The 26,405-nt window shown below is 46.4% G+C and overlaps 2 protein-coding genes across 4 annotated transcripts in view; one reads left to right on the forward strand and one right to left on the reverse strand.

Annotated features, from left to right (window-relative positions):
• CEPT1 (choline/ethanolamine phosphotransferase 1) overlaps window positions 1–7,318 on the reverse strand; it is a 30,015-nt gene extending 22,697 nt beyond the window's left edge. The window contains exons 1-4 of one of the 2 annotated variants that reach the window (XM_063418331.1): window positions 7,224–7,318; window positions 5,406–5,806; window positions 2,015–2,162; window positions 824–965 (exon numbers count right to left, since the gene is read on the reverse strand). In XM_063418331.1, coding sequence (XP_063274401.1) covers window positions 824–965; window positions 2,015–2,162; window positions 5,406–5,744 — 629 coding nt within the window. In that variant the 5' untranslated portion in view covers window positions 5,745–5,806; window positions 7,224–7,318. Of the gene's footprint in view, window positions 1–823; window positions 966–2,014; window positions 2,163–5,405; window positions 5,807–7,155 lie in introns of both variants that reach the window. The other variant, XM_063418332.1, reaches the window with a different exon arrangement.
• DRAM2 (DNA damage regulated autophagy modulator 2) lies at window positions 7,281–26,170 on the forward strand. 2 transcript variants are annotated; one of them, XM_063418333.1, is made up of 10 exons: window positions 7,284–7,348; window positions 11,719–11,810; window positions 14,003–14,163; window positions 15,821–15,978; window positions 16,923–16,990; window positions 17,548–17,687; window positions 19,825–20,002; window positions 23,357–23,439; window positions 25,246–25,338; window positions 25,848–26,170. In XM_063418333.1, the coding sequence occupies exons 3-10, from the start codon at window positions 14,029–14,031 to the stop codon at window positions 25,953–25,955; spliced, it is 963 nt and encodes a 320-aa protein (XP_063274403.1). In that variant the 5' UTR covers window positions 7,284–7,348; window positions 11,719–11,810; window positions 14,003–14,028; the 3' UTR covers window positions 25,956–26,170. The 2 variants fall into 2 exon arrangements, with proteins under 2 accessions (XP_063274404.1, XP_063274403.1); XM_063418334.1 differs by lacking the exon at window positions 14,003–14,163 and having other exon boundaries at window positions 7,281–7,348.
• The last annotated feature ends 235 nt before the right edge of the window (window positions 26,171–26,405 follow it).

Below are 26,405 nucleotides of genomic sequence, written 5' to 3' on the forward strand. Positions count from 1 at the left end.
ATATCTCGGTACCTGCAGACCAGCAATTACAGACCATAAGTAACAGTCTCTTAAACATCTGTATGTACTTCTTGCAGAATTATTTCAAAACCCCACAAACTAAGGGCAAATTTCAGTCTCCAGATTAAAAAAAAAATCTGCAGTGCATTTATTTGAAATGTGTTTGTTTACTCTATGAATGCAATGAATGCAAATACAGAATAAATTCTCAACATAGAATACATGTATTTCCCCATTAAGGTTAGAGAATGCCACAGCTCACCAAGTTCTTGTGTTGCACCTCCACCTAGCCTCATCCAGCAGGAAACAGGATTTCTGCTCCTGACCTTCTTGGCATTGCAATTTTGGTTCCATTTATTGACAAAACCATGATCTGCACTAACCAAAAGGGATTCAGAACTTTAAACTGGAGGCACAATACCAATTATATTTTAAGAGTTATGGTTAATATTAACAAATAACTGCACATCACAAGCAAGCAGTATCAAGACAGAGTTTAATGAATGCTAAAGCCAGACTGCCACCATCTGACCAAAGCATTTCAGTCTTGGGATAAAACAGCAGGAACTTCCCATTGCTTATTTAGCTTTACATTACATCAAAAGCTCTAATTAACTAACAGGTCAAAATTATATTTTACCACTCCTAATACAAGCTAAGGGACGTTCACTATTAACTACAGATCCAACATCTGCCAGAAGCTCTAAGTGTATCACTGTGGATAAAAACAATTTGCTACTGCTCTGAGGAGCTGCATTATGGCTGCACAAGGTGCAATTCAGGAGAACAGGGTGCCTTTCCTAGCTCTCAGCCAGGTACTTACATGCCGAAGCGCAGCGTCCCCGAGACGTATGTCTGCCAGTGCGCGCAGTAAAACATGAATGTCCCAGCAAAACAACAAAAGAACATCCAGTCAGGGTTGGTGCCCAGCTGCACAGCAATACAAGTTCCCAAAACCACAAAGACTGCAGGAGAAAATCAGTCACAGAGTGAAAAGGGTGGATGTGTGTAAGGATCCTCACCAGAAGCAAAGCTAACAACACAGCCCAGAGGAGGGACAGTGGGAAGTTTATCCTGGCATGGTTCTTTCACAGACATAAGAGATTAATGCTCCTCCTTGAAAATATACAGGCTGCACAACATAGATTTTGATCCATATCAGTTATTGGAAGTTATTAATATTGAGAGTTTCTAAGTCTCCTACATTTTTATTTCTTCTGATGCCTAATCTCATTAAGGGGCTTGAGTGATTTCTGTGGCTGCAGCCTGCAGCAAATTTTGGGGTTTTCTCCTGCATTTGCCAGATATTTTGCCCTGTCTTTTGAATTTTTCTGATGCCATTATGAAAATTGAAGGTCTGGATACATTCAGGATGCCTAACATGCTTTCCCCCTTTCCATACACAACTCTGATAAACAAGTCATAAAATTTAAAGCCTAAGACCTTTAGAATCTAAGAAACCCAAAACATCCAGTCAGGAGTTGGACTCAATCTTATGGGACCCTTCCAACTGAGGACATCCTATGATTTTACAATTTTTTTTTGTAATGGCATTAAACTTCAGGCTGGCTCAATGAACTCCACCTACCCCGGAACTGACCTGGACAAATCTCAAACTCTGACTTGTAGAGTCCCACTGCTTAGGCTTTGACTTGTCTTGGTATCACTCTGTATCAAGTCAATATGAAATAATATAGCAGAGTATTCTGACAACTTCTTATAGAAAATATTTTAGAACCAAGACTCTGCTAAAGCATCACAGAGAAATGCTGGGTCAGGTTGAATTAGCCACATTCTTAGTTTTGTTTTCAGTGTAATACAAGAGAAAACATTCAGCTGATCCAGAGCACTGTTCTATGGAAAGAAAGGTGACTTTCTTGGTTGAAAGTGATACATTCAGCACTATCACAGTTGTCCTTTCTTTAGTAAAGAAGCTTTTTTATTGTATTGTAGATTTGATCCCTGAAACAGAGTAATTTAATCCTCCTACTTCAATTAAAATTGACAACAATACCTGTGGACAATGAATCACAGCCATGATCAAAAAGCTCTCCTAATGGAGTACTGCTATTTGTCCTTCTTGCTTGTTTTCCATCTATAGCATCCAGGGACTGGTAGATGAAAAGGCCACAAGCACAAGCAATGTATGCCCAGGGAGGTGCCTAAAAGAGAAAGGCAATCACAATAAGTTTAAAATAATCTTTAAAAAAAAGAAAGCCTACAGCTGAGCTATCCCACAGCCTGACACAACAGTTTTCCCTTTGCACATATGTCCTTTTCACCCGGGGACCTTTCAGCAGCTGGTCCTTGCAAGGACAGACAGAATGGGTTGTTACATGTGGAATGTAAATAAACCAGTGACAGATTAACAGCTACAAGCCCCTGCTCTAAAGCAGGAAGCTGCACTGTACAGCTGGAAAAAAATGTAATACATTTGTAAGGCAGTGCACAACAAAGTCCTCATTAAATACATGCAAAGATGTCCCAGTGATTTCAGAAACTTGGGAACTTTTAGCCCCCAGCTTTGTCACCAACATTGAGCTCATCTTCACCAGCCCTTCACCACTCACCAGTTGAGAGCTGTGTCACTGCCAGTGCCCAGACTTTGAACTCAAGAACATTTCTGGAGCCCTGCAGCACAGCCCCTCCACCACCAAGTGTTCCCTCCAGTACGAGGCACCAGCAGCTTTGCGAAATCTACATTAAGAACCCTTAATGGTCATGTCCATGATAACAATTTCTACTCTGACAGAAACACAAAAAATACCAAACCCTGCTAGAGCAAAGATTACAATCCAAACTTTTTAATGCTTTTTGAAGCATAAACCCTTAGAAACAAAAAAGCCAGGGAGTTGCCATTACTCTGTCTCCATTTACACATCCATAATCAGAGATTATTGGCTATTTTGCAATCTTCACATTTGACACACTTTACAGAAGTGAGCATTTATGAGCAGGTTTATTTTACAGACCATACCAACAAAATCCAAATACAGCCTAATCAAGCTGCCCTGCCTCTCATAAATCCCTGGAGTCCACCTGATTGTGGCCAACGCAACCATGACTAATTTGTAGCACATCAACTTAAATATATTTCCTTTTACAGCTTACATTGCTCCTGCATTTACCAAAACAGTTCATTCTGCCCCAAAAGCTGCTATTGTGCTCTACTTTCAGTAGCGTCTTCACAAAGAGCACAAGGTGAGAAAGGGGAAATGTGTCACCCAAGAGCAGAGCACCACATTTAGAAAAGGTTCTGACGCCACACAATTCCCTCCCACTTTTATCCCTCATATACAGATTTTATCTGCCACAGTTAAGTTAAATTGCATGACCGTGAAGGTTTGTCTATAAACTTAAAAATTAGTCTGCTGGCCCTCCTTTCTTAAAAGCTCCTTTCATGAGCAGTGTAGGTGTTTCCACTTACACCTATTTATATGCTCTCCCTTTATCCATGTACTTTTTCCTTTTTTTTTTTTTTCTGAACTCAAGGTACCATTTCATCAGCCAGCACTTTTCCAGCTGGGTCCTTCCAGCTAAGCAGGAAGTATTTGCATCTCCTTCACTCTCTGGCTGCACCAGGCCCTGAGTGACAGCTCTGCCCCGACGGCACCTTTCAGCAACAGGAAGGGAGGAGTCACACTTGTAAAAAAAAGCAGAACTAAGGCTGAGCTACAAGGAGGAGAAAATTTACATCAGAAATCAATTAATGGGTTGGGGGGGGAGGAGGAGAAATTCTGCTCCTGGAGTTTCAGAACCTCATTTTCTTCCCCACACAGCTCCTTCGTGCTTAAAAAGCACCTCCCTGGTCACGCTGTGCCATATGGCAAATCAGATCAGGCCAAAAGCTGCCTCAGCACTAAGTTATTTTTCAGTTCAAGTGAGAAGAAAATCTCATTCACCTCACACAAAGTACTTCAAACTGTTAAATGCCAAACAGTGCTTCCACACAGCAGCCTGCAGCTAACACTGACTTTCTGATGCTCTGAGTGCAGCTTCCTGGGCACTTCAGAAGTTTAATTACCAACCAAAATACAACTGTTCTCCAAATGCTAAATTCTGATCTGATTTAGTGACCCAAAGCAGCTCTGGGTTCCTGAGAGCTGAAGTGTCTTGATCAGACTGGATTTCAGAATCTGAACCCCCACGTAACCATGCTCAAAAGTAAACACAAGTTAAACCCACACCACAATGCCACAGCCTGGAAAAGGAAGCGCGTAGTATTCCCTGCTCAAACTGAAGAGTCACTGTCTATCTTACACCTGCCAAATTCCACAGGTTATTGTGAAACAATCTATTTCAACAGATTTCTAGGAGAGGCAAACATCCCTTTCCCATGTCATACATAGAGAAGAGGTGCAGTGAGGGCTGTGCCAACCTACATGAAATTGTGGAGCTCAGTGGGGAGCAAACTGTGTCCTGCTGGATTCCCAGCCTGAGCTGGGAGACTTGGTAAGAAAGAAGTTCAAATATTTCAAAAGCTGGAACTCTTGAGACATTCCCAGCCATTTGGTGTGTAACATTTCTATACCAAATAGCTCCCTTTCTCAGTGCACACACATAAAAGCAGCTTGTAAGATTCAACTGAAAACTTTTCTAGTGCACAAGTGTCTTATGAGGTGTAACTGGTGATAGAAGTTGAAATGCTTCAAAAAGACTTTTATACCCCTGAAATCAGGTTAGAACAGTTCTGCTCAGGGTAGGTCAGGAGCTTTTAGAGCATTCAGAATGAAGAATAAAACCACTGACTTTTATCTGGCCTCCTCACAGCACGGCCACAGCTCAGGAACACAACTCCATGTTCCCACAGCTCCACCACATTATGCCAAAGTCCTGACTGAGCTGCCAGGACGCAGAACCTGCTGGGCCCAGGAAGGTGTCCCTGTGGCTTTCTAAGCTGGGTTTGGTTGCACCAGTTTTGATATCTTAAGCAGCACTACTATAGAGCTCTGTGCCTTGGCTCTGGTGCAGCCCCAGCACATCCAACACACCCAGCTCATGTGGCACCTCCAGTCCCAGAGCTGAGGGGGAGTCACCTTGTTCTGGGCACAGAAAGTAAAACAGGTACCACCTCCTCCTGCCATGCACGCCAGGCAGCTGCAGAGCCACTGCTCTAACTCCTGGTGGGGCTGAGCTTTGTGCAGCAGATTGCTCATGGCTGCTTTGGTGTCAGACCCTGCTCCACATGGGTGTGCTGGCCCCAGGAACTGCTGTCTCACTTCTGCATGCACATGTGCTCTCTCTGCATGCCAGCATCACAGAGAGGCACAAACATTTACAGAGAACAGGTTACAAGGACGAGGACTGCAGGCTGAACAGCAAGAACCAGATCTCCCCAAAGCAATAACCCACCCCAAACCAGTGACAGCCACCAAAACAAAGAGCATCAGGAGTCCATAACTCACCTGTTCCGTAGCTGTTGGACAGTAACATACTAATAGCAGAGTTGTAAATATATTTATTAACAGTCCGATGATGGTGATCAGGTTGGGGGCAATCCAGGCTGGAACTCTTCCAACTAACCATTCCCAGTAGCCCTGCATGAGGGGCTCAAGCAGGGACCGCCCAGCACTCTGGTATTTGTGCTCCTCTAACCGTTTGAGCTGGTGCTTGGATAGGGGTGGCGTGGGCAGCTGCACCAGCTTGCTGAGCACGCAGGCAGCACTGGGGCCGTGGCCGCAGCCCGCGGGGCCCTCCAGGTGCGATTCCCCACATCGCCTCTTGATGCTCCGGTGCCCACTCATGGGTTGGGTGGCCTAGCAATTGTCTTGGGCAGGCAGCAGCTGGGCTGGAGAACCATAAGATCCTGCAACACAAAGGGGCAAGACACACCTGAGCACACAAATGAGATTTTAGGATATCAAAAGTTTTCAGCTGCCGCCTTAAAGAGCATTTCATTTGCCATCGGCAAAGCAAGATGATTTTATAGAATTACTCCTTTGAGAGAGAAAGTTATTTGGAGAATTGCTGAAGGAACGACAAGAAACGAGTGCTCCCAATGCACCTGTAAAACCCTGCAGCTACCAGCTGAAATTCCAGCAGCAGCAGCAACTCCCACCACAGCAGTGAGTTGTGTTACAGACTGGGGCACAGCCAGTCCCCTGACACCTCTCCCAGGAGAGCAAGTGACACCACTCAGGTTATCAACTAACAGCACTAAAAACTGTATCAATACTGAGAATTTTAAAGTTAAATTGGCTTGGAGCAGCTTTGTCTACGCAGTGACCCTGGACAATCACTTAAAAAAAGTTATGCACTTTTTTTTTTCAGATTTCTGTTCCTTATTCCAGTTTTGCTGTAGCTTTTTTCCTCTCTAAATTTAACCTAGCTCATTGTCTGTTCAACTTTCAAAATATACAAGAAACATGCAGGAGCTGGAAAGCTTTAGTTGGCCAGAGATATCATTAAGCAGCTGTGAAAAGAAAATAGAGGGTCAGGAACAGCTTTTCCAGCACAAACAAGGACCCTCACAATGTTTCATCTCACTTGAAAACAGATGACCAGACAGATATAACTCGCCATAGGAAGTAGAGAAAGGAGTCTAAAAATCAGAGTTTGCTGTTTATCTGTAGGAGAGAAAGGAAGAAGACAGAACGCTCTAAAGCCATACACACTGCACGGGTACAGAAAAGTGCAAATCAAAGGTCATCACTGGCCTAAGAACAAGTGCTCTCAGCTCCACTCTCCACACCCTCAGCAAGACAAATTCCAAAAGTGAAAAGCCACCTCAGGCAGCCCCGTCAGAGGAAGGAGAGAAAGTGGCAGGGCCTTCACTGTGCTCGGTAAGCCCGGGAGGAAGCAGAGCTACACCTCTCCAATTGCCAGGAGACCAGACTTAGTCACCGCGAAGGTTCCCTGTGGGTGTTGCCCTGAATGACCAGAAAAATTACTCTCAGTGCATTAAACTAGGTTTTTCCCTCATCGTGAGGGGATGAGCCAGGGGGAAAAGAGCTCTCGTTCTCCAAAACAAACATCCAGCCCAGCTGCCGCGGGACCCCCACCGGGCCTGGCAAACACCGGGCCGGGAAAGGGCCCAGAGCACCTCCGGCCCCGCCGACGCTTCGCCCACGGCGCAGCCCAGGTCCCCCTGGACCCCGGCCCCGCCCGGGCACCGGCGCTGCCGCACCTCGGGGAACTCTCCGCTGCCCCACGCACCTCCCGCGCCCTCAGGACAGCGCCGGGCCGGGGGCCCCGCGCACACCCCGGGGCTCCCCCAGCGTTACCTCCACTCCTCGCACCGGGCGGTGCTCCTTTTACGCCCCTTTTGCGACGGCCGGAAAGGAGTCGGTGACAGCGCGCGCCGGGGGCGGGGCCTGGGCGGCGCGAGGACGGCGCGGGAGCGGCTGAGGTGAAGGAGGGGGGACGGAGGGACGGGGAGACCCAAACCTGCATCGCTCTCCCCCCTATCGCCCCTGGGAGAGACGCCCCCAACCTCCCCTTCACCCCCCCAGCCACCTTTGACACCCCCAAGCAACCATCCCCCGACCTCCTTGTCACCTCTTTTAGCGACCGCCCAGTGTTCCTGTCACCCCCTGTTACCCCCTTCGAAATCCTCTGTCACCCCCTCAGGGACCCCCCCCTCCCCTTCATCACCCTCAGCGACCTTCCGGTGTTCCTGTCACCCTGTCAGAGGCGCCCCTCGGAGACGCCTTGTCATCCCCTCGTAGATTCCCCCCATCCTCAGTGACGCCGTGGCCTCTCTGTGAGCCCTCATCACTCCCTCAGTGATCCCCCAGTGTCCCCTGACTCCCTCCATGTCACCCCCAGCCTATTCCGTGCCCCCCACCCTACTGCAGCCCCCACCGGCTGCCTTGCAGTCCCCACTGCCCTTCGGGACCCCAGGAACCTCAGGTGTCCTCCCTCTCTCTCTTGACAAATCCACCTCATCGCCTTTGTGCCCCCCTCATCACCGTACCTGCTGCCCAGTTGACCCCTACCACATCCCCAGTGACCCCCCATCACTTCCAGTAACTCCTCTGCACCGAGGACCCCACTGAGCCCCTCTGCCCTCAGCCTCTCCTTTCTCCCCTTCATCCCCTCTCCCTCCGCTCCTTAACCTCGCTCTGTCCTGGTTCCTTTTCCCTTTCCTCTCTCATCGCCCCCAGGACCCCCATTCCGTCTGTGACCTTGCTGTGACTCCAGTCCCAGCTGTCCCATGGGAGTCTCCCGATGGCTGTGCTCTGAGGACTCCAGTGTTTTTAGCTGAATCTGTGGTCAGGCAGGTGGGATTGGCCAGTGTTGTGGGTTCATCCCTGACACAGAGCTCCTGGATCAGCCAGAGCACCTGGCCACTGTCACAGTGTGCCAGGTGTCCCAAGCAGGCTTGGGGACATCCTGTGTCACAGTGTCCTGGCCCTGGCACTGTTTGGGTTGACTCCAAACCATGCTGTGCCCTCCCAGCCAGGGAACAGGAGCAGGGCTAGAACATGGAGACCCCCTGGAAGCTGCCCCTCCCGGACTGAAAGATTTTGTGGCAACTTTTTTGGTGTCTGTACTGAAAAAACACTCAAAATGAGTCACCTGTCATTACTCTGCTGCAGGGATGGCAGAGGTAACACATTTCCTGCTTCCATACGTCAGTGCTTTGAGGATCAGTGACCTTTACCCGTGGCTTATCAGTGGGACCTGACAAGCAGTTGTGCAGGCTGTTCAGACACAGCCCCATCCACCTCTGTTTGTTTAGGAAGGACAGACAAATTCCTCTGTTCTTCTCTCAGTGCTGTCCACCGAACAATTTGCTGGAGACAAAAAGAAGTGTCCCTTAGTAGGGCTTTATCTCTGCCTGTCTGGCTGACAGAGCAGGGAAGAGGCAGGTTGACAATCCAGGGATCAGCAGTAATTCAGGAATTTACCTTTTCCCCCAATAATTCAACCATCTTTGCAGCTTTATCATTCCAGGTAACACGAACTTTCTGCTCTTAATGGTCTTACCCACCTTTTATTTTCCTTTGGAGTTTCTATCCCACATGCTCCAGCCTGGACAGGGTGTGGCTGCATTCTTGCACTGGGAGAAATACTTCAGGAGGGTTAAAATCTCCTTTGCTTTTGAAGCACTTCCTTCACTTGCTCTTGATATTGGAAACAATCTGTGATACTCAAAGTGGAACCTAAATAAAACCTCTTAGAACTCCAAAGTGCCTGAAGATCGGGACAGATGTTTAAGAAAATCATAGTTATATGTAAAATTAAGAGTGACCATTGCTGTTATATAATCTGCTTGCAAAGGAGCTTATGGGAAAAAAAAAGGAATTTGAGTGTGTTTTCCTTCTCCCTGTTGAAAACAATGGCATAGGGCAAGGTGTTAATAGTAATTTATCTCAGGACCTTGCAGCTGGCACATGGCAATTCCTTTCTGCCTCCTGGTGTTTGGAGGTGCCTCATTCTGTGCGCAGACAGAGCCTGGGAGTTGGCAGGGACACAGGGCAGCTGCACAGCAGAAAGTTGAGACAGCCTGGAGTACACCATGCTCTGACTGTGCCCAGGGATTTGCAGAGGGTGAAGCCTGTGTTGGGGATGTACAGTCTGGCCCCAGAACAGTGGGAAAAACTGACTTGATTCCACTGTAAAATATTTTATGAGGAGAGAGATGGAGGAAGATAAGAACTCAGGGTAGATCTTGACTGACATAAGAGAATTTAAAGGAGGAAAAAATTATGAAATTGTTTCTAATGTAAAAAGAGTTAGTGAGGGGGGTTTCTGCTGTGGAAGACAGGAGGGGCACAGCCTAACTGGTACCATCAGGATGGACCTCCTGGGGGGCTGCAGATTCCTCCTGAGGGGACAGCTCTTATCTCTGGTCTCTGTGGCCAGCGACAATACACAAGGGACTGGCTGGAGCTGTGCCAGGGAGGGTCAGGCTGGATATCAGGGAAAGGTTCTTCCCCCAGAGGGTGCTGGACACTGCCCAGGCTCCCCAGGGAATGGGCACAGCCCCAAGGCTGCCAGAGCTCCTGGAGTGTTTGGACAACGCTCTCAGGGGTGCACAGGGTGGGGTTGTTGGGGTGTCTGTGCAGGGACAGAGGTTGGACAGGATGATCCTTGTGGGCCACTTCCAGCTCTGGAGATTCTGTGATTCCACCAGCCTGCACCTACATGATCAGTAAGAAGCTGTGCCTCAGCAGTGCTCTGGGGTGTGACTGAAGGTGCTCTTTGTGCCAGAACACATGAAAAAGATGATGTCATGTTCAGGGCTTGGTGACAGCACAGGGTACAGACATTCCCAGTCCTAGCAGTGAGAGGGCTCCTCTGCAGCTCAGCTTGCTTTGGAGCAGACACTGCCTGCGTGGACACTTTTATTTTGTAGTAAGGGCAATATGCAGGGAGAAGTTGGGAATAGCTGTTCTCTTTTACTAAGCTCATCCTAGCCCAGGTAAATCAGTCTGCACAGGCACATAAATACCCTCAGCAGGTAGAGAATCTTCATTGTCTGTGAGTTTCATCCCCACAGAGCTTCAGTCCCTCTGCATCCGCAAGGCAGTGCCTCAAACCTCTGGGAAAAGTCTGGAGTTATGGAACGTCTGATTAAATGGACAGACTGGATCCATGGCCGAGGCCAACAGTGGGAGAGTCAACAAGACCAATGCCAGGTTCTGCCCTTGGGTCACAACAGCCCCATGGAATGCTCCAAGCTGGGGAAGGAGTGGCTGGAAAGCTGAGAAAGGATCTGGAAGTGCTGGTGACAGTGGCTGGACATGAGCCCAGGCGGGCAAGTAGGCCAATGGCACCTGGGCTGTTGTCCAGAAGGCCCAGAGTAGCGCCCTGTGCTGGCACTGCTGGGGCACCTCCAGTGCTGGGGACAGCTCTGGGCCCCTCCTGGCCAGAGGGACACTGAGGGGCTGCAGCGTGTCCAGGGAAGGGGAGGGAGCTGGGGAAGGATCTGGAGCTCCAGGAGCAGCTGAGGGAGCTGGGAGGGCTCAGCCTGGAGAAAAGGAGGCTCAGGGGGAACCTTCTGGCTCCACACAACTCCTGACAGGAGCGGGCAGCCAGAGGTGGTCGGGCTCTGCTGCCCGGGAACAAGGGCCAGGACAGGAGGAAACGGCCTCAAGCCGTGCCAGGGGAGTTCAGGTTGGATACTGGGAAAAATTTCTTCCTAGAAAGAGTTTTCCAACACTGGCACAGGCTGTCCGGGGCAGAGGTGGAGTCACCATCCCTGGAGAAATTTAAAAGACATGGATATGGCACCTGGGGACGTGGTTTAGTGGTGGCCTTGGCAGTGCCAGAGGAACAGTTAGACTTGATGATCTTAGAAGGCTTTTCCAACTTCAACGATCCTATGAAACTCAGGTTGCTCTAGCCCCTCTCCAGCCATGTATATAGCACTGCAAGAGCAGGACATTGGGATATGTGTCCGCAATGAAATGGGAAGTCTCTGTGTTCTGTTCCCTTTCTTAGGTGAAAGCCGTGATCTTAAGTACTGGTTTTAGTTGCATTCACTTAATTTCTTGAAAGCTGTTCAGTTCAAGTTAAGTGGTTGTGTAGACAACTCCTAAAACCAAAGAGCCTTTAACACCAGTTTTTCTTCATTTTTATCTCCCTACCACACACAAGCTTCACTCCTTAAACCACTTGGAATGCAGGAAAAACTTTGTGGGTGAAGTCAGTAGTCTAATCTTGTGTCCAGTCAGCAGCAGTGACTAACAGAAGGTGCTGAGAAGAATAAACAATGCAAGAGATACAGAAGTACCTCACATCATGCTTATTTTCCTTTATATCTCATAGAGTCAGAAAAATGAAGCAAACATGGAGCTTCAGTAGCAAAATGACCTTGGATTCCCCTTAAGTGACATGTCCTCTGAAGCCCTTTTTCTCAGGTATGTGTAATGTGGTTGGTTGGTTGGTTGGTTTGCAGGGGAAAATCTGTCATCTCAGAAATAAAATTAAGACACTATGAATATTTAATGTGAAAGGAAAAGTATATTCAGACTGACTGCTAGGAGCTGGGAATTACTGTCTTGGTTTGAAAGACAGGTGTCTGCTAGGGAGGGGGCAGTACCTCTCTTGGAATGGAGAATTCAAATCTCCTCCCTCCAAATTATTCTAATTTAGAAAATTAAAGGGGCTTTCAGGCAGAGGTATGAGGATAGGAATAACAGTTCTTTACTAGTATGTCTAACAAGGCAGACAAACAATAACAACTACAGCATTAATAATAAACAGAACCAGGAACCTCGAGGGGCTTTAGTTTCACAGTCTGATCTCTTGGGACTCCCAGAGCACCAGGCTGGAGCGGTGGAAAATCCCAGGCTGGTGGATGGGATAGATCAGAAGCTCTGTTGGTGGTAGCTGGAACGGCAGGGATGTCCTGCAGAACTGGGCAGTGCAGAGTGGGAAAAACGAGGTTCACTTGGTAAAAATTAAAAGTTTCATTAAAAAGTACAAATAGACAATAATAACAAAGTGTTCTTTTACAGGCTCCTTTTACCTCCACATGGGATTCACCATGCGGGCACCCCGCTTAACAAGACTCATCCCTTAAAAACACTGATGTGTTGAGTATTCATACATTACAGACATGATTCAAACATTGCTTTCAAATCATAGGTGCTCCTGTTTAATCTCAACCCCCTCCTTCTCCCTTCCATCTGTAAACCACCTGGTCTTCTGATGGCTCCATTCAGTTGCAGGGCTATGCCATAAATCTTTTCTCAGAGCCTTTTTAGAGTTTTTGCTGGTATCTCTTATCAAGCTAGGATACTGTGAAAAAAATTCCTTGGTTATCTTCTCTATTTCTCGAGCTAATTACAAAAGCATTTTTACATAACATAGTTTCTATTTTGCTATTATTCTATTACCTAAACTACATTTACTATATTACTGAAAGAAATTATATGAATAAGGCATAACTTCCCAATGTAACATGAGATATTCATTGTAATATGTGCTAAAAGCCAATTATATAATATGCATTTTTACCAAGAGCCACAGGCCAGTAAAAAGCCCCAAAGCAGCGCCCAAGAAGCAGCAGCACAGAGTTCCGGGGCACACGAGCGGATGGTGGCAGATTTCCCAGGACCAGACAGGGTGGTAACAGCGAACTCCCCCTGCAGCGAGCAGCAGCCTGGTCGTTCTCTCTCTGATGCTGAGAGCAAGAGAGCGAAGCTGTGCCCTGCCCTGTCCTTTCCCTGCCTCTAAACCTCGAGTTATCTCCCCCCACCCCTCCAAGAGAAGCTCCCAAAAGACCCAAAGAAGCGTAGCCAGGTGCTACAACTCCTCCCCTCTGGCCCCTATGTTCTGCTTAAGTATCTACAAGTACCCAGTAGTTAGTTTCCTAGCAACTTAGGGAAAAATCCTATCAGTAAAAAAAAAAGAAACAGATCTAACCCCCAACAATTACGTACCCAGGTGCATAACATTTATAACAGAGAATGTCATGCAAAATCTGCATTTCTCTTTCAAATTCCCAATATATTCATACTAGAGATAGGATTATGAAGTTATAGTCATTACTGCATTACAGTCTTAAAATCAAGATCAGATGGCAAACTTTATATTTAGCTTAAAAATGGGCAAGAAATCAGGTAATTGCATTCTGTCAATCTGTTCTTATTCACTACATATCCTATTAAACACCTTTACCTGCCACCAACCACCTTTCTCACAAGCAGCTGAACCTTCACCTCTACAAGGCCATAGTTGTCCATTCTATGCAAGGGTTGTGAAGGTTGACCACCTCTGATCACTTGCAAGACTCACCCCCTTTTGTTTTAACCTTTTTCTCACCATGAGACTTTCTAGTTTTGGTACTTCTTCTTTCTTCCTTTTCTCTTCCTCCTTTCTTTCAGCCTGTCCATGCCAGGTCATGCCCTTCCAAAATCTCTCAGTGCTGTACTTCCTTCTAATTTGTTTCAATATTATTTTGCTTTTCTCACATACAGATCTTTGCCTGGATGCCCTTGGCTGTGCACTCTCCATTATTTGCTCTTCACCTTTGTCCTTTTTCATCTTCCATTTACAGTCTCCAGTTTTAACTATGTTTAAACACTTTTTCTCTTCTTCTCTCCAGTAACCATCAGGAAACACTTTTTCCCTATGAGGATGACTGGCACTGGTCATCCCAGGCTGCCCAGAAAGGTTGTGGTGTCTCCATCCTTGGGACACCACTACATCCTTGTCATCCTGCACTACTGGCTCTGGTGGCCCTGTTTGAGCAGGAGGATGGCCCAGGTGATTTCCAGAGCTCCTTCCCCCTGCTCGGCCATTCTGGGATACTGAAATAGCTCTGGTTATGTTTGAAGCTAGTAGCAAATGACTTTGCTTTTGCAGCAAGAGTAGGGAGGAATCACAGTTCTCTCTGTGTGAGCTCATCAGGGTGGTCCTTCTTGCTCTTAGAGAACTGGGGTGAGACACAGATTTGCTGTCAGGCTGAGATTTAGGGAACTGGACAGTGTGAGTACAGAATCATCATTTCAGTGCACTGCATATGGATCTTTTCCTCCCGCCTATAAAACAACAACTGCTGTGAGCAACCCTTGAATTTGAGGGTTATGGTTGCTAGCAATGAGCTCAGATAGCTGAGAGGTCATGAAGCCAGGCTGGATGGAGCTCAGCAATCTGCTCTAGTGAAAAGTGCCCTGTTAATATCAGTATTGTTATTATTGATACTACAGTCCATGGGAAAGTTCTGATTCGTTCTCCACAAAAGAATTGGGTTTATGTTCTCAAACCTCCATAGGTGATATCTTCAAAAAGTTGTCTTTACAGTGTAGAAAATAGATCTAAACATTACTTCAGTTTTTTATTTAATCCAAAATAGGGGTTTTAATATTTTCACTGACATTTCATCCTAAACATTAATAAATTTAAAAAGCAAACTAATTTTAAAAATTTGTTGCAGAATGGCAAAGTCATTTTTTGTCCCAGTCTGTGAGGTACCTCAGCACAGGTTTTGAGAGCCCGTCAGCACATTATGGAGAGACAACAAAATGAGACTCTGAAGCAAAGAGGACTCAGAGTGGAAAATAAAGCCTATGTGTGTGCAACTAAAGGATGGCAGGGTTAGATGGGATATTGGGATATTCCTCCCTGTCAGGGTGGTGAGGATCAGGCACAGGTTGTCCAGAGAAGCTGTGGCTGCCCCATCCTTGCAAATGTCAAAGGTCAGGTTGGACAGAGCTTGGAGCAATCTTGTCTAGTGGAAGGTGTTCCTGCCCATGGCAGGGGGTGGAACAAGATGAGGTTTAAGATCCCTTCCAGCCCTGGGACTCTGTTACAGATGTGGAGTCACACAGTCTGACAGAGCATAATTGAGGGCAGGTATTAAAGTAATTTTGGGTCATTTTCTCTACATCTACCCAGCTAAGTGTTATTAGAAGCTAGAGGCTCCACCACAGCCACCATCAGTTGCAGTGTCAGTGCAGGGACACATTCTCTGTCAGCTCACTCTACTGATCTGGTGTTGTGACACAAAGCTGAGAAGAAAATGCAGTCAATTACTCATAATGACCCACTTGACCCTTTTCTGGCAGCAACAAATCCAAGCCATGTAGTAAAATGACAGTACTGGTTTCTAATGATCCTCTAAAAATTTCAGAATTAACATTTCCAGATTTAATTCTGCTTATTTATGATTTCTTCTGTGAAGTCAGTGTTCACTTTGGGTTTGCAGGAGAGGACTGAGAGCAATATCAAACTGCTGTATGGGAAGCAGCCTACTTCAAGGAAAGCAAAACTTCAGAGTCCTCATAGTAAAATCCTGGTTAACCTTTGAGAATCTCATTAAACCATTGAGAACTCTCAGTAAACCCTTGAGATCACAGTAAATTTGAGAATCTTAGTAAATGTTGAGAACTCTTAGTAAACGTTTGCATTTGGTTCTTCACAGTGTCTGGAGGCAGAAATCAGCCCTGAAATGTGGTGGTTCCAGCAAGGCCTCTCATTCCTGCCCGTGGCTCTGGTTGTGTGGTCAGCAGCATCATTTGTGTTTTCCTACATTACTGCAATTGTCCTGCACCACGTTGACCCTTTGGTGCCCTACATCAGGTCAGTGATGTCCACCCTGTGTCAGAGCACTGAACTGACCCCACTCCTGTGAATTCTTCCCAACTTCAAACTTAAATAAGCAGTTCTTACCCAACAGCTCCAGTTGTAAAGTTACTGGTTATAGGCATTAGAAATATAGGTGATATTAAACTGACAGAGGGGAAGTTCAGGTTAAAAGTTAGGAAGAAATTCCTTCTCTGTGAGGGTGGTGAGGCCATGGCCCAGATTGCCCAGAGAAGCTGTGGCTGTCTCATGCCTGGAAGTGTCCAAGGCCAGGTTGGGCAGGGCTTGGAGCAACCAGGGATGGTGGAGGGTGTCCCTGGTTGGAATGAGATAGTTGAGATGAGCTTTAAGGTCCCTCCCAACCCAACCCAACCCATTCTGGGATTTGTGTGTTACTCTGTTTAAAGGTGTCTGGTTTTGTGCAAAGCTCTAGGCTTTGGCTCTGTGAACATACCCTTAAAATGATGATGAACAAGGGCACAGGGGTGCCTTACCACACACCTGCTCAGAGTGAAGCCACTTGCTGCCACCAGGTTTGTTGCACCAGTAAATCCATAACAAAATCTATGTTGTCAAATTTATTCCATCACGGCTGATATATATAACTCAAGCTTTGCTCTTTCAGTTTTCCATGTTCTTCCTTTTTCCAGTTTTAATCTTTTTTATTCACTTTGTATGGCATCAAGATCAATATGAAAGGAGCAGTTAGAATTCTGAGCACCATCATTCCCTGCTCCAAGGCTAGATTGTCTTTACCATGGTGATTTCTACAGTTCTAAGACCAGCACAGCATAGTTTAAGTAATGAAAAATTCAGTGAAAAACATCCGGCAGGGGCTTTTTTTACATGTCCCTTGTAGACTGAAATAAGTTGTGTTGGAAGTATTTTTAATATAGATATAAGTAATATAGGATATGTGTCACTCTATTTATCTCTTCCAGTGATACAGGGACAATACCACCCGAAAGATGCTTATTTGGGATCATGTTAAATGTTTCAACCTTCTTGGGTGAGTATAGAAAGCTGTCCTTGCTGAGCTGCAGGCAGTTCTGGAATGCAACGGCTTTAAACAAGTTCACTTCCTTCTTCAGATCATTAAACAGCCCAGAATTCTTACTCAAAAACTAAATACTGAGCAATAAATCTCAATTTTCTTAAGCAATTCAAAGTGTGTGTCAGGAATGTTATCCACGAATTGCTAGTATGGCAATTGCGGATTCCAGAAGGGCAAAAAATGCATTTAAAAAACCTAACAGAAAAGTAAAAGCAATAAAAATGCAAATTCAAGGCAGTCACCTTACCTGTGCTGCAACAATGGAGAGGGGGAAAACAACCTATTATGGCTTTAAAATTAAATAGATCTGAAAAATCTATTAATTTGACTTGTTTGCCATTACATTATTTCAATTTTATAACTGAAAATCCACCCTTTCAGCTTTTCTATTTCACTGTGCCCTAAAAAAATTCTTGTTCATTAAGAATTGCCTCTGTCACTCAGCATCTTTCCAGGTAAAAAAGGACACTGCTCTGCAGCAGGAATCTTACTGACTGTGGCTCTTTTTGCAGGGATAGCCACCATGTACGTACGGTACAAACAAGTGTCTGCCCTGAGCCCAGAAACACCCAAGGTCCTCAGGCTGAATAAGCTGGGCCTCGTGCTGGGATGGATGAGCTGCTTTGGACTCTGCATTATTGCCAATTTCCAGGTTTGTGCTCCGCCTGCACTGCTCTGCTCCTGCCAGAGCTGTGTCTGTTCTGAGGTACCTGATGAACTGGGGATTTACAGAAAGCAACTTTCCATGGCAAACTGCTTTTTTATCAAATTCTCTACAGAGAACAGTTAAAAATAGAAGGTTTGGCTTACAATTTGTTAGTTATTCCTTATTTGCTTTGGGACGTGTGAGCAGCTGTTCATGACATTTCAAAACATTCATAACCACCAAGCATTGCAGAAGCCACACTTGGATCTCCTTCCAGGCAGGTTGAAAGCCTGAGATCCAGATTGAGAGCCCACAACTGTGGCTCAGGAGAATCAGGTATCAAATAGTAACTAGACTATAACTCAGCTAGAAGTAAAGCCAACAAAACTGCCCAACCCCACAAGCCCAGCTCTTGAAAACCTGCCCTCTTGGGTAGATTTTCCTTCAGACCTTCTCAAGTTCTTGAAAATTCTGCAACATTAATTCTTTTGATTTTCTCCATCCCAGGTCTGTATTTTTTTTCTCCCCAATACTTTTCACTCCAAAAAAACCAAATCTGATATTCTTGCCTGTCACACCATGAACAGGTCCCCATCATTGGCTTTATTTGCCAGGTGATGATATAATTGCCAGTTTTACTACATTAATTACCTGATGGATCTGGGGGCTTTGTTGTGGTGCCCGTAGCCACCACAGGCTGCAGTGTCACCTTGGGCTCCAGCTGGATTAGGGAAATCTGGGAAAACCAAAGAGGAAAAGCACATGGGAAGCTCCACGTTTTCCCTACCACAGCTTCTCAAGTGCTGCAGCAGCCCCTGTCTTAGAAACCTCAGTAGTCTCATTCTGGGCATTTTTTCTTTGGGAGGCCTCAATCTATTTACTATTTTCTAGAGCCCTCAAGGGTTCCAGCCTCCCATTCCACACCCACCAAGAAGAATTCTCCAGGCTCTGCTCAACTCCATGATTTCCCTCTACTGCCCTCAAGAAAGGGTTTTCTACTTTCTTTGTATTTCACAATAATCAAAATGCAGGAGGTGCATGTTAATTTGATAACAGTTCATGTATCATTTAATCTTGAGCAAAACAGAAGTTGGAAGTGAAGCGCCTGCATGTTGCCCTGAAATCAACTGATGACTGAAGACCCCAAAGTGTGAAAATAGAGAATTTCTCTCTGCTGACACCTCCCTGCACACCACATGATTTTGGAGCACACACCTTTGCTTATTTCTTAAGTAGAAATTCTCACTGTGAATGCAGCACTTAAAATTCATTTTTGCACAGAAAGTGCCCAAGGAAAAGCTTGATCTTACGAGCTACTCAGTAAGATAGACAGAGAACCTCATGTTTCAAGGCAGAACACATCTGCACGATTGGGATGCAGGAGGCTGCCAGGCCTTGCCTTGTGCAGCACGTCAGATGACAGTTTTTGTTCCCTGTCTCTGGCTCATGTGCTAAACTGCAGATGAGAGGAAAGGGCTCAACACATGTGGGTTTTCACACATATATTTTAATAATTTTTAGTTGCATTGTGTTTTTTGTAATATTTTCTGGTTTTAGTTACTTTTGCTATTTGACACTTGGTTCTCCTGGTGGTGTTTTTAAGTATTGCTGCTTGATTGAACCTTGTTCCCTCAGAGTATTCCAAGATACTAATTTGACAATCAATCTTTATTCAAACCAGAGTTCATTCAGAGAAATGCAAAAACTCATTATTTTTAATCCAAAATTGGGTACTAGAATCATGTTGTGTCTGTCCTGTATTACATAATCTTTCATAGATGCACAAGTTCCTGGGGTAGAAATGTTGTCACTCCCATTCCCTGCCCACCTGCAGAGATTCTTTCACCCAATTCCTGTGATATTGTCCATTCATGAGAAGAGCTCTCACAAATTCCTGTACTGAAGGTATAGCTGTGACCTGTAACTTCACCACAGGAATTTAACAAAAGCAGGAATTACAGAGGTTGGCGGGTTCTGGCTTCTAGACATGTCCCAATGGGGCTTCCACGAAAAGTCTCCTGAGGACTGGCACAGTCCAGAACTGCTTAGTTTAGGATGGGAGAAAGTCACTGAGGGGTGGATGCCGGAGGTTTACAGAAGAAAATGAAACCAGGTTTTTACAGGCAGCACTTTCTTTCCCTAGAAATGCATCCTGTACTACATCCACGTGCTGGGAGCCTGCCTGACCTTCGGGGTGGGGTCCATTTACATGCTGGTTCAGACCGTCCTGTCCTACCTGATGCAGCCAGAATTTCACAGCAAAGACATCTTCTGGGCCCGCCTGGCTGTGTTCCTGTGGAGCTGTTCCAGCATCCTGAGCAGTATCCTTTGCCTGGGCAAAAACCCAGCAGCCTCCACAGGATTTACACCTGCTTGAACTGAACTACTGCCATGAGCCACAAGAGGCCTATCATCCTTGACTGTACAGCCTGTAGTGTGCCTTGTTCTGTATTCCAGCCCGGAAATTTCAGGGGAAATGGTTAATCCCTTTAATACTTTTAATATCCCCCCTGGATATTAAAAAAAAAAAAAAAAAAAAAGGTAAGAGGGATGGTTACTACCCTTTCTTCTCCCCTTTCTTACTGCACACCAGAGACTGAAAATAGGAAAAATGAGAGTTTATCCCCAAGAGGTCTGACTAAATTAGGAAATATGCGGCCAAAGAGAAGTGTGCTTAAGGGGTTGGGTGGTTTCAATGGGGGAAAAACCAGATAAATAAAAGTGTGTTCCTGAGGACAGGAATGGTGCAGAGTGTTAGGGTTGGATACAACTGAAAAAGAAACCCAGAATGTAGCACAAAAGGAAATACCCTAACAGACCATGTGGAGCAGGGCTGGCTGTGCCAGCTGGCTCTGGGACAGGGATAATGTGCTGGAACTTGGCAGAGAGACAAGTCTGGAGCACATTTCATGGGTGAGTCAGGGGAGAATTTGACCTCTGATCTCCTCCCTGCCCATCCTGCAGTTCAAAAAACAAGATATTTCTGACTGGCATTCCCTACCACCTTCCCTCAGTGTCAGAATCCATCAACCCCTTTAGCTCTGAATTCCAAATGCTGGAAGCAACTGTAGGGTTTAGAGAAAGAGAGAAACACAGAATGGTTTGCGTTGAAAGGACCTTCTAGTCCTGCCCTCTTGCAGTGGGAATCCATTCCCGTTTATCCATATATTTATGTAACAAATGTGGGCAAACCCACTCAGAAATAGAGGCCTTTTTCCTCTCCTGAATCATTGAAACAGTCAGGAAACTGCACCAGAACAGTTCCTCTGCTCACCATGACAGACTGGAACATTGGATTTAAAAATTAAACTCAGTTTATGTGCCAGACAGGACAACACCAAACCTGAATTCCAGAGACACAAGCTGCAAAACCCATTCCTTAAACACTTTCCTATCTGAGCTGTATCCAGGCCATTGATTTAATCCTCACCAATCCCACTTATTTCCAGGCTGACAGCTGGTACCAACACTAAACTATATGTCCCATTTCCTAAGGTTGGAGCATCTCGCTGGGCTCCCATCCCTGCTGCTGCAGGATTATAGAATCTGTAGGAGTGAGAGGAGCAGGGACAGTGGGGCACAGGCTTGTTATCCATCATGAAGGATCCTCAGCTGCTGAGGGGCCTTGGCAGACAGCAAGGAAATCATCCAAGAAACTTGGAGAATTGTTGTATTTGACAGAAATTTTTGGTATTAGCAAACAAGATTTTCAGCTTTGAATAGGGAGGAATCAAACTGGGGGGAAGCTAAAATATGTTCTATGAATAATATGATCTGCTGCAAGTTACGTTCATCTTTCAGATCCCCAAAGCCCACAAACCTCAAATCTCTAGAGGTTTTTGTACCCATGCAGTCTAACCAAAATTATAGGGAAGTTGTAGAAAAAATGATGTATACATATATAGCAATGAAAGGGGAACAAAAGGGAAATAATTGTTCTAAATGAACAGCTCATAATGTAATAAGGGAAAGATGGGGAAAGGGAGAAGTCTGTGGCCTTGGGTTAAATGCTTGTAACAGGTACTGGAAGACAGAAGGAAATGTATTTTGTAATAGCTCTGGGGTCACAGCAGTGCCCATCCCCTGTGCTGGCAGTGCTGGGGCACCTCCAGTGCTGGGGACAGCTCTGGGCCCCTCCTGGCCAGAGAGACACTGAGGGGCTGCAGCGTGTCCAGGGAAGGGAATGGAGCTGGGGAAGGGTCTGGAGCTCCAGGAGCAGCTGAGGGAGCAGCTAGGGGTTCAGCCTGGAGAAAAGAAGGCTCAGGAGGAACCTTCTGTCTCTGCACAACTCCTGACAGGAGAGGGAGCAGCCAGGATGAGCTTGTGCTCTGCTGCCGGGGAACAAGGGCCAGCACAGGAGGAAACGGCCTCAAGCCGCACCAGGGGAGTTTCAGGTTGGATATTGGGAAAAATTTCTTCCTAGAAAGGATAGTCAGACCCTGGCCCAACTGCCCAGGGCAGAGATAGAGTCACCATTCCTGGAGAAATTTAAAAGACATGTGGATGTGGCCCTTGAGGACGTGGGTTTATGGTGGCCTTGGCCTTGGGGAACAATTGGACTCAACCTCAGAGGTCTTTTCCAAACTAAACAATTCTCTGAATCTGTGAAAATACTCTTGGTCCTGTGGTGGAGTGTAACAGCAGAACTGCCAGCCCAGAGCAAGGCAGTTGATGACCCACTGTAATGAGGGGGGGGTGAGATGGGAACCAGTTATTTTTATATCACAGTGATTAAATTCTTCCCACTGCAGAGGAAACTCAGGCAGATAAGAAACAGCTCCTAGAGCTGTCCAGTTCAATTAGCAGAAAGTTGGGTGTCTGTGGTCCAATCAGTAACCAGAGCTCCTAAACCACTCATGTCCATTTTTTAATAAGCTTTGGAAGTCTGGCCATGTTTGTGCCAGGAAGTCCAGCCTTACTCACTACAAAAATTAATGTTTCACATCTGGAGGCTCTTGATGTTTAATCTCATTAACCACTCAAGAAGTTAATATCTTAATCCTATAAAAATCAGGTTGTCTATAAATTAGTGACCTGAGTTTCATTTGTAGTGTTGCAGAAGCACTTTTTTGGGTACCTTCCCTCTGTAGGACCATCTGTAAGATGTTGAAAAAGTGACATCAAACACTCCAGAAGGATCCAGGTCTTGGACTAAATGGGGGATCATTGTCATGTGGGGTGAAATCCAAACCACTTCTCAAACCTTGACAAAGAGGGAAACAGAAAAGCCAAAAGTCCTCTTTGCTGCAGGTGATACAGGATTCCAGCCTGTGGCCCACAGTATTCAAGGTGGCTGAGACATTGAAAAGCCATCAGAGAAAAGACCTAGACTCTTAGGGTGGGAAATATCAGTAAAATGAAATTAAAATGCTCAGCAAAGAGCTCACATCTGATCATAGCTTGAGCACTTCCATGAGAGCGCTGTGTTTGATCAGAGGAATAATGAGAGGCAGCACACAGAGAACAGAAATAATGGATTTAGATTCAAATTAACCTTTTCACATGACAATCACCAGTGGGTTGGGACAAGCTATGGTTGAAGGGTGCAATCTGAACAGTCCATGGCACCATGGACTTCTCCTCAGGCTGAAACCTCACAGCCTCAGCTCGACAGAGTCTGTAAGTTATATGTTCCTCATTCTTGACTTCAAATCTTCCTTAACCTCTTCCCTCAGTGTTTGTGTCCTCAGTTGTGTTGTACAGTGGCCTGTATGGACAGAACCTGGTGCAGAAGCTGCACTGGAACTTCCAGGAAAGAGTAAGTAAAATCCAGCTGGATTTGGAGGGACAAATGTTTCCACAGATTTGGTGGGAGCTTCTTGCAGCTCACAACAGTCTGGGGTGGGAGAGGAGAGAGCTGTGCCAGCTGAACCAGCTGGCAGCGCCTTGGAATTGTGGGATCCCAGACCGGGGTGGGTTGGGAGGGACCTTAAAGCCCGTCCAGTCCCACTGCCTACCATGGGCAGGGGCACCTCCCACTGTCCCAGGCTGCTCCAAGCCCGGTCCAACCTGGCCTTTGTCATGGGTTGGCACTGGCCAGATGTTAATGCACCCATGAATATGTGTTTTTTCTCTAACAACTACTGTGGGATGTGATCAGGAACAGAGCAGAGCAGGCTTAAATCTTGAAAACAAAAAAACACTAAAACTTTATTACATTACATAAGAACAGGGACAGAAATACTCTTAAACACACACAGAGACAGAAATAAAAACTTCTTAGAACATTTCTTCTCCCAGTTTCTACCTCCCCACACATCACTCTTCACAGACCAAACCTTTGGGTTTTAGATCAAACAATCACTACTCAAAAACAAACTAATCTTCAATTCAGCAAGGGAGAGAGGAGTCTCTCTCGCACCACAGACTGTTCCTCAGAAAACACGGGTCTACCCCTTATGTGTTTCTATGTCACTCGTGGCACCGCCCGGAGAAGTCTACCAGGGTGACACTCTCTTTTTTCCTATGTCTAGCGCTCTCACCGCTGTCCATAGTCTAAGGCTGCATACAGGGCTCTTTTAAGGATACTTGCATGCCGAGCTCTCCCCCTTTTTACCCAGGGGCCGGGGTTCCAGGAGCAGGTCTGCCCTGAGGGCAGAGGACGCCACCTCACCCTCCCCCTCTCTTCTCTGCTCGCTCCACTCTTCAAGTGCCAGTCACTGTAGCAAAAGCAAGGGCAGCTGTATCCACCCAAAATGCAGTTTATGTTCAAAAGAGACTTAAGTTCAGTCTATGGCTGACATTATGCAAGAAAAGTCCAGCTCAGAAAGCTACTCCTCTCATTCTTTGCCTATCGGGTTCCTTCCAATCGTGCTTTATCATCTCAGTCCCAGGCCGCTTCCTTCTCTTTTTTTAGTTCCACCGCGTGGTTGTCCTGAGCCCGGCCACGTGGCTTCCCCCTCCGCTACTTAGCCCAGAGCTGAGCAGGGGAGAGGAGATGTTTCCACTGCTGAAACCGGAATCCAAAAAGAGGCCGAACCCCCTAGACTCCTGCTTTTAACTCTTTGTGTCCTCAGAGGCATGTCCAAACCTCTGAGTGACCAATCCAGGTGCCAGCAGAAAAGCTGATTACTGATTGGCTTGCCCACATCCCCCTGGAAAAATTGACCTCCCCCCGCAACCACGACAGCCTTGGACTTCCAGGAATGGGGCAGCCATAGGTGCACTGGGCAACCTGTGCCAGGTTCTTGCTGAAGTTCTGATCTCACAAAACTGTTGGATTTACAAGTGTAACTCTAAATTTATCCTTCCTGCATCTTCAGGAGGGCCTTGAACCTCCCTGCTCTTTGTTAGTTGAACTCTGGATTGAGCATTCAGGTTTTGCAGGTGGGTATTAAATTCCCAGTAGTCATCATCCCAAATGGAGCAGGTGTTTTCCTGGTCATTCTCATTCATCAGCACTTTATTCCTGGAGACTCCAGATACAATAAGGTATTTTGGTCACCAGTGGGAATAGTTGTAGATGCAGGATCTCACATGGGATGTCACAAGTCACAAGCCATCCTTGAGCCACTGCAGGTCCGGAGCGGTTCTCACAAGGATTTTTTTCCCCTCTGTAACACAGGGCTACACACCTCACATCATCAGCACCGTCTCCGAGTGGTCACTGGCATTCTCCTTCCTCAGCTTCTTCCTCACCTACATCCGTGACTTCCAGGTAAAACAAAGTTAATGTTCCCTGTTTCTGAATAGCCCTGTGTGGTGCAGCTGGGCAGCCTTAGATTTTATGGGATTATGGAATCCTTTTGGTTGGAGAAGAGCTTTAAGGTGATGGAGTCCAGCCATTAATCTGGCATGGATCAGTCACCAGGGCTGGAGACCTACGAGCAGCTCTAAGCGACCCCCACGGAGTCTGTGTTACCTGCTGTTAACTGTGGTACCCCTGCTGTATTACCACAGCTCCAGCATCAGGCTGGTGTTAACTGGCCTTGACTGGCCCTGACTGGCTCCACTTCCAGACCTGTCACAGCCACAGGGTTCTTTTCCTCCAGGAGAAGGCAAATGATGGAGCCAGTCCAGAGCACAGCTGGGAGCCAGGCACATGGTTCTGAGCTGATCTGTTGGTGTTTCCAAAAATCTTTGGTGTTTCCTCTGGGCACTGAACTTCCCAGTGCCAAGGCAGCAAGGGAGCCACTCATGGGGACTCCCTTTGCTTTTCCTCCATAGAAAATCTCCCTGCGAGCCGTGGTCAGCCTGCAGGGCCAGACCCTCCACGAGAGCCCAGGCAGCTTCAGGGCAGAGGAGCAGGCGCTGTTCATAGCAGGGAGCATCTGATGGATGGAGAGAACTCAGGAATTTAGTAGCAATAGCAGCTGTTGTTTCTAAACTTTTATTTTAGATTAAAAAGTATGCAGTGATTGTCTTGTACTTGACATCAAGGGCTTTGCTATTAACCCACAGCAATGCAAATGTTACCAGTACTGTGAATAAGTCTGTGACATTTCTAAATTTTCCAATGTCATGAAGGATTAAATGAAGGTTACTAATGAGTTGCGTCTCCTCGTCTCTTCCTCCACACCCAGTCTGACCTCCCTGACCCTCCTCTCTCCAGTGCTCCTCAGGCCAAATCCTTTCTGATGGCAGAGCCTCCAGCCTCACCTCTGCTCCCCTTGGGCCCAGGGGGCTGATCCATGCCTGCACTTTGGGCCAGATGGGATGGACCCCAAAGCCACCCCATCCTTTGAGCAGCCCATAGGGAAAGACCTCTCCACACCACAGCCTGCT

Source organism: Prinia subflava, chromosome 23 (assembly GCF_021018805.1).
Source record: "Prinia subflava isolate CZ2003 ecotype Zambia chromosome 23, Cam_Psub_1.2, whole genome shotgun sequence".
NCBI lineage: Eukaryota > Metazoa > Chordata > Aves > Passeriformes > Cisticolidae > Prinia > Prinia subflava.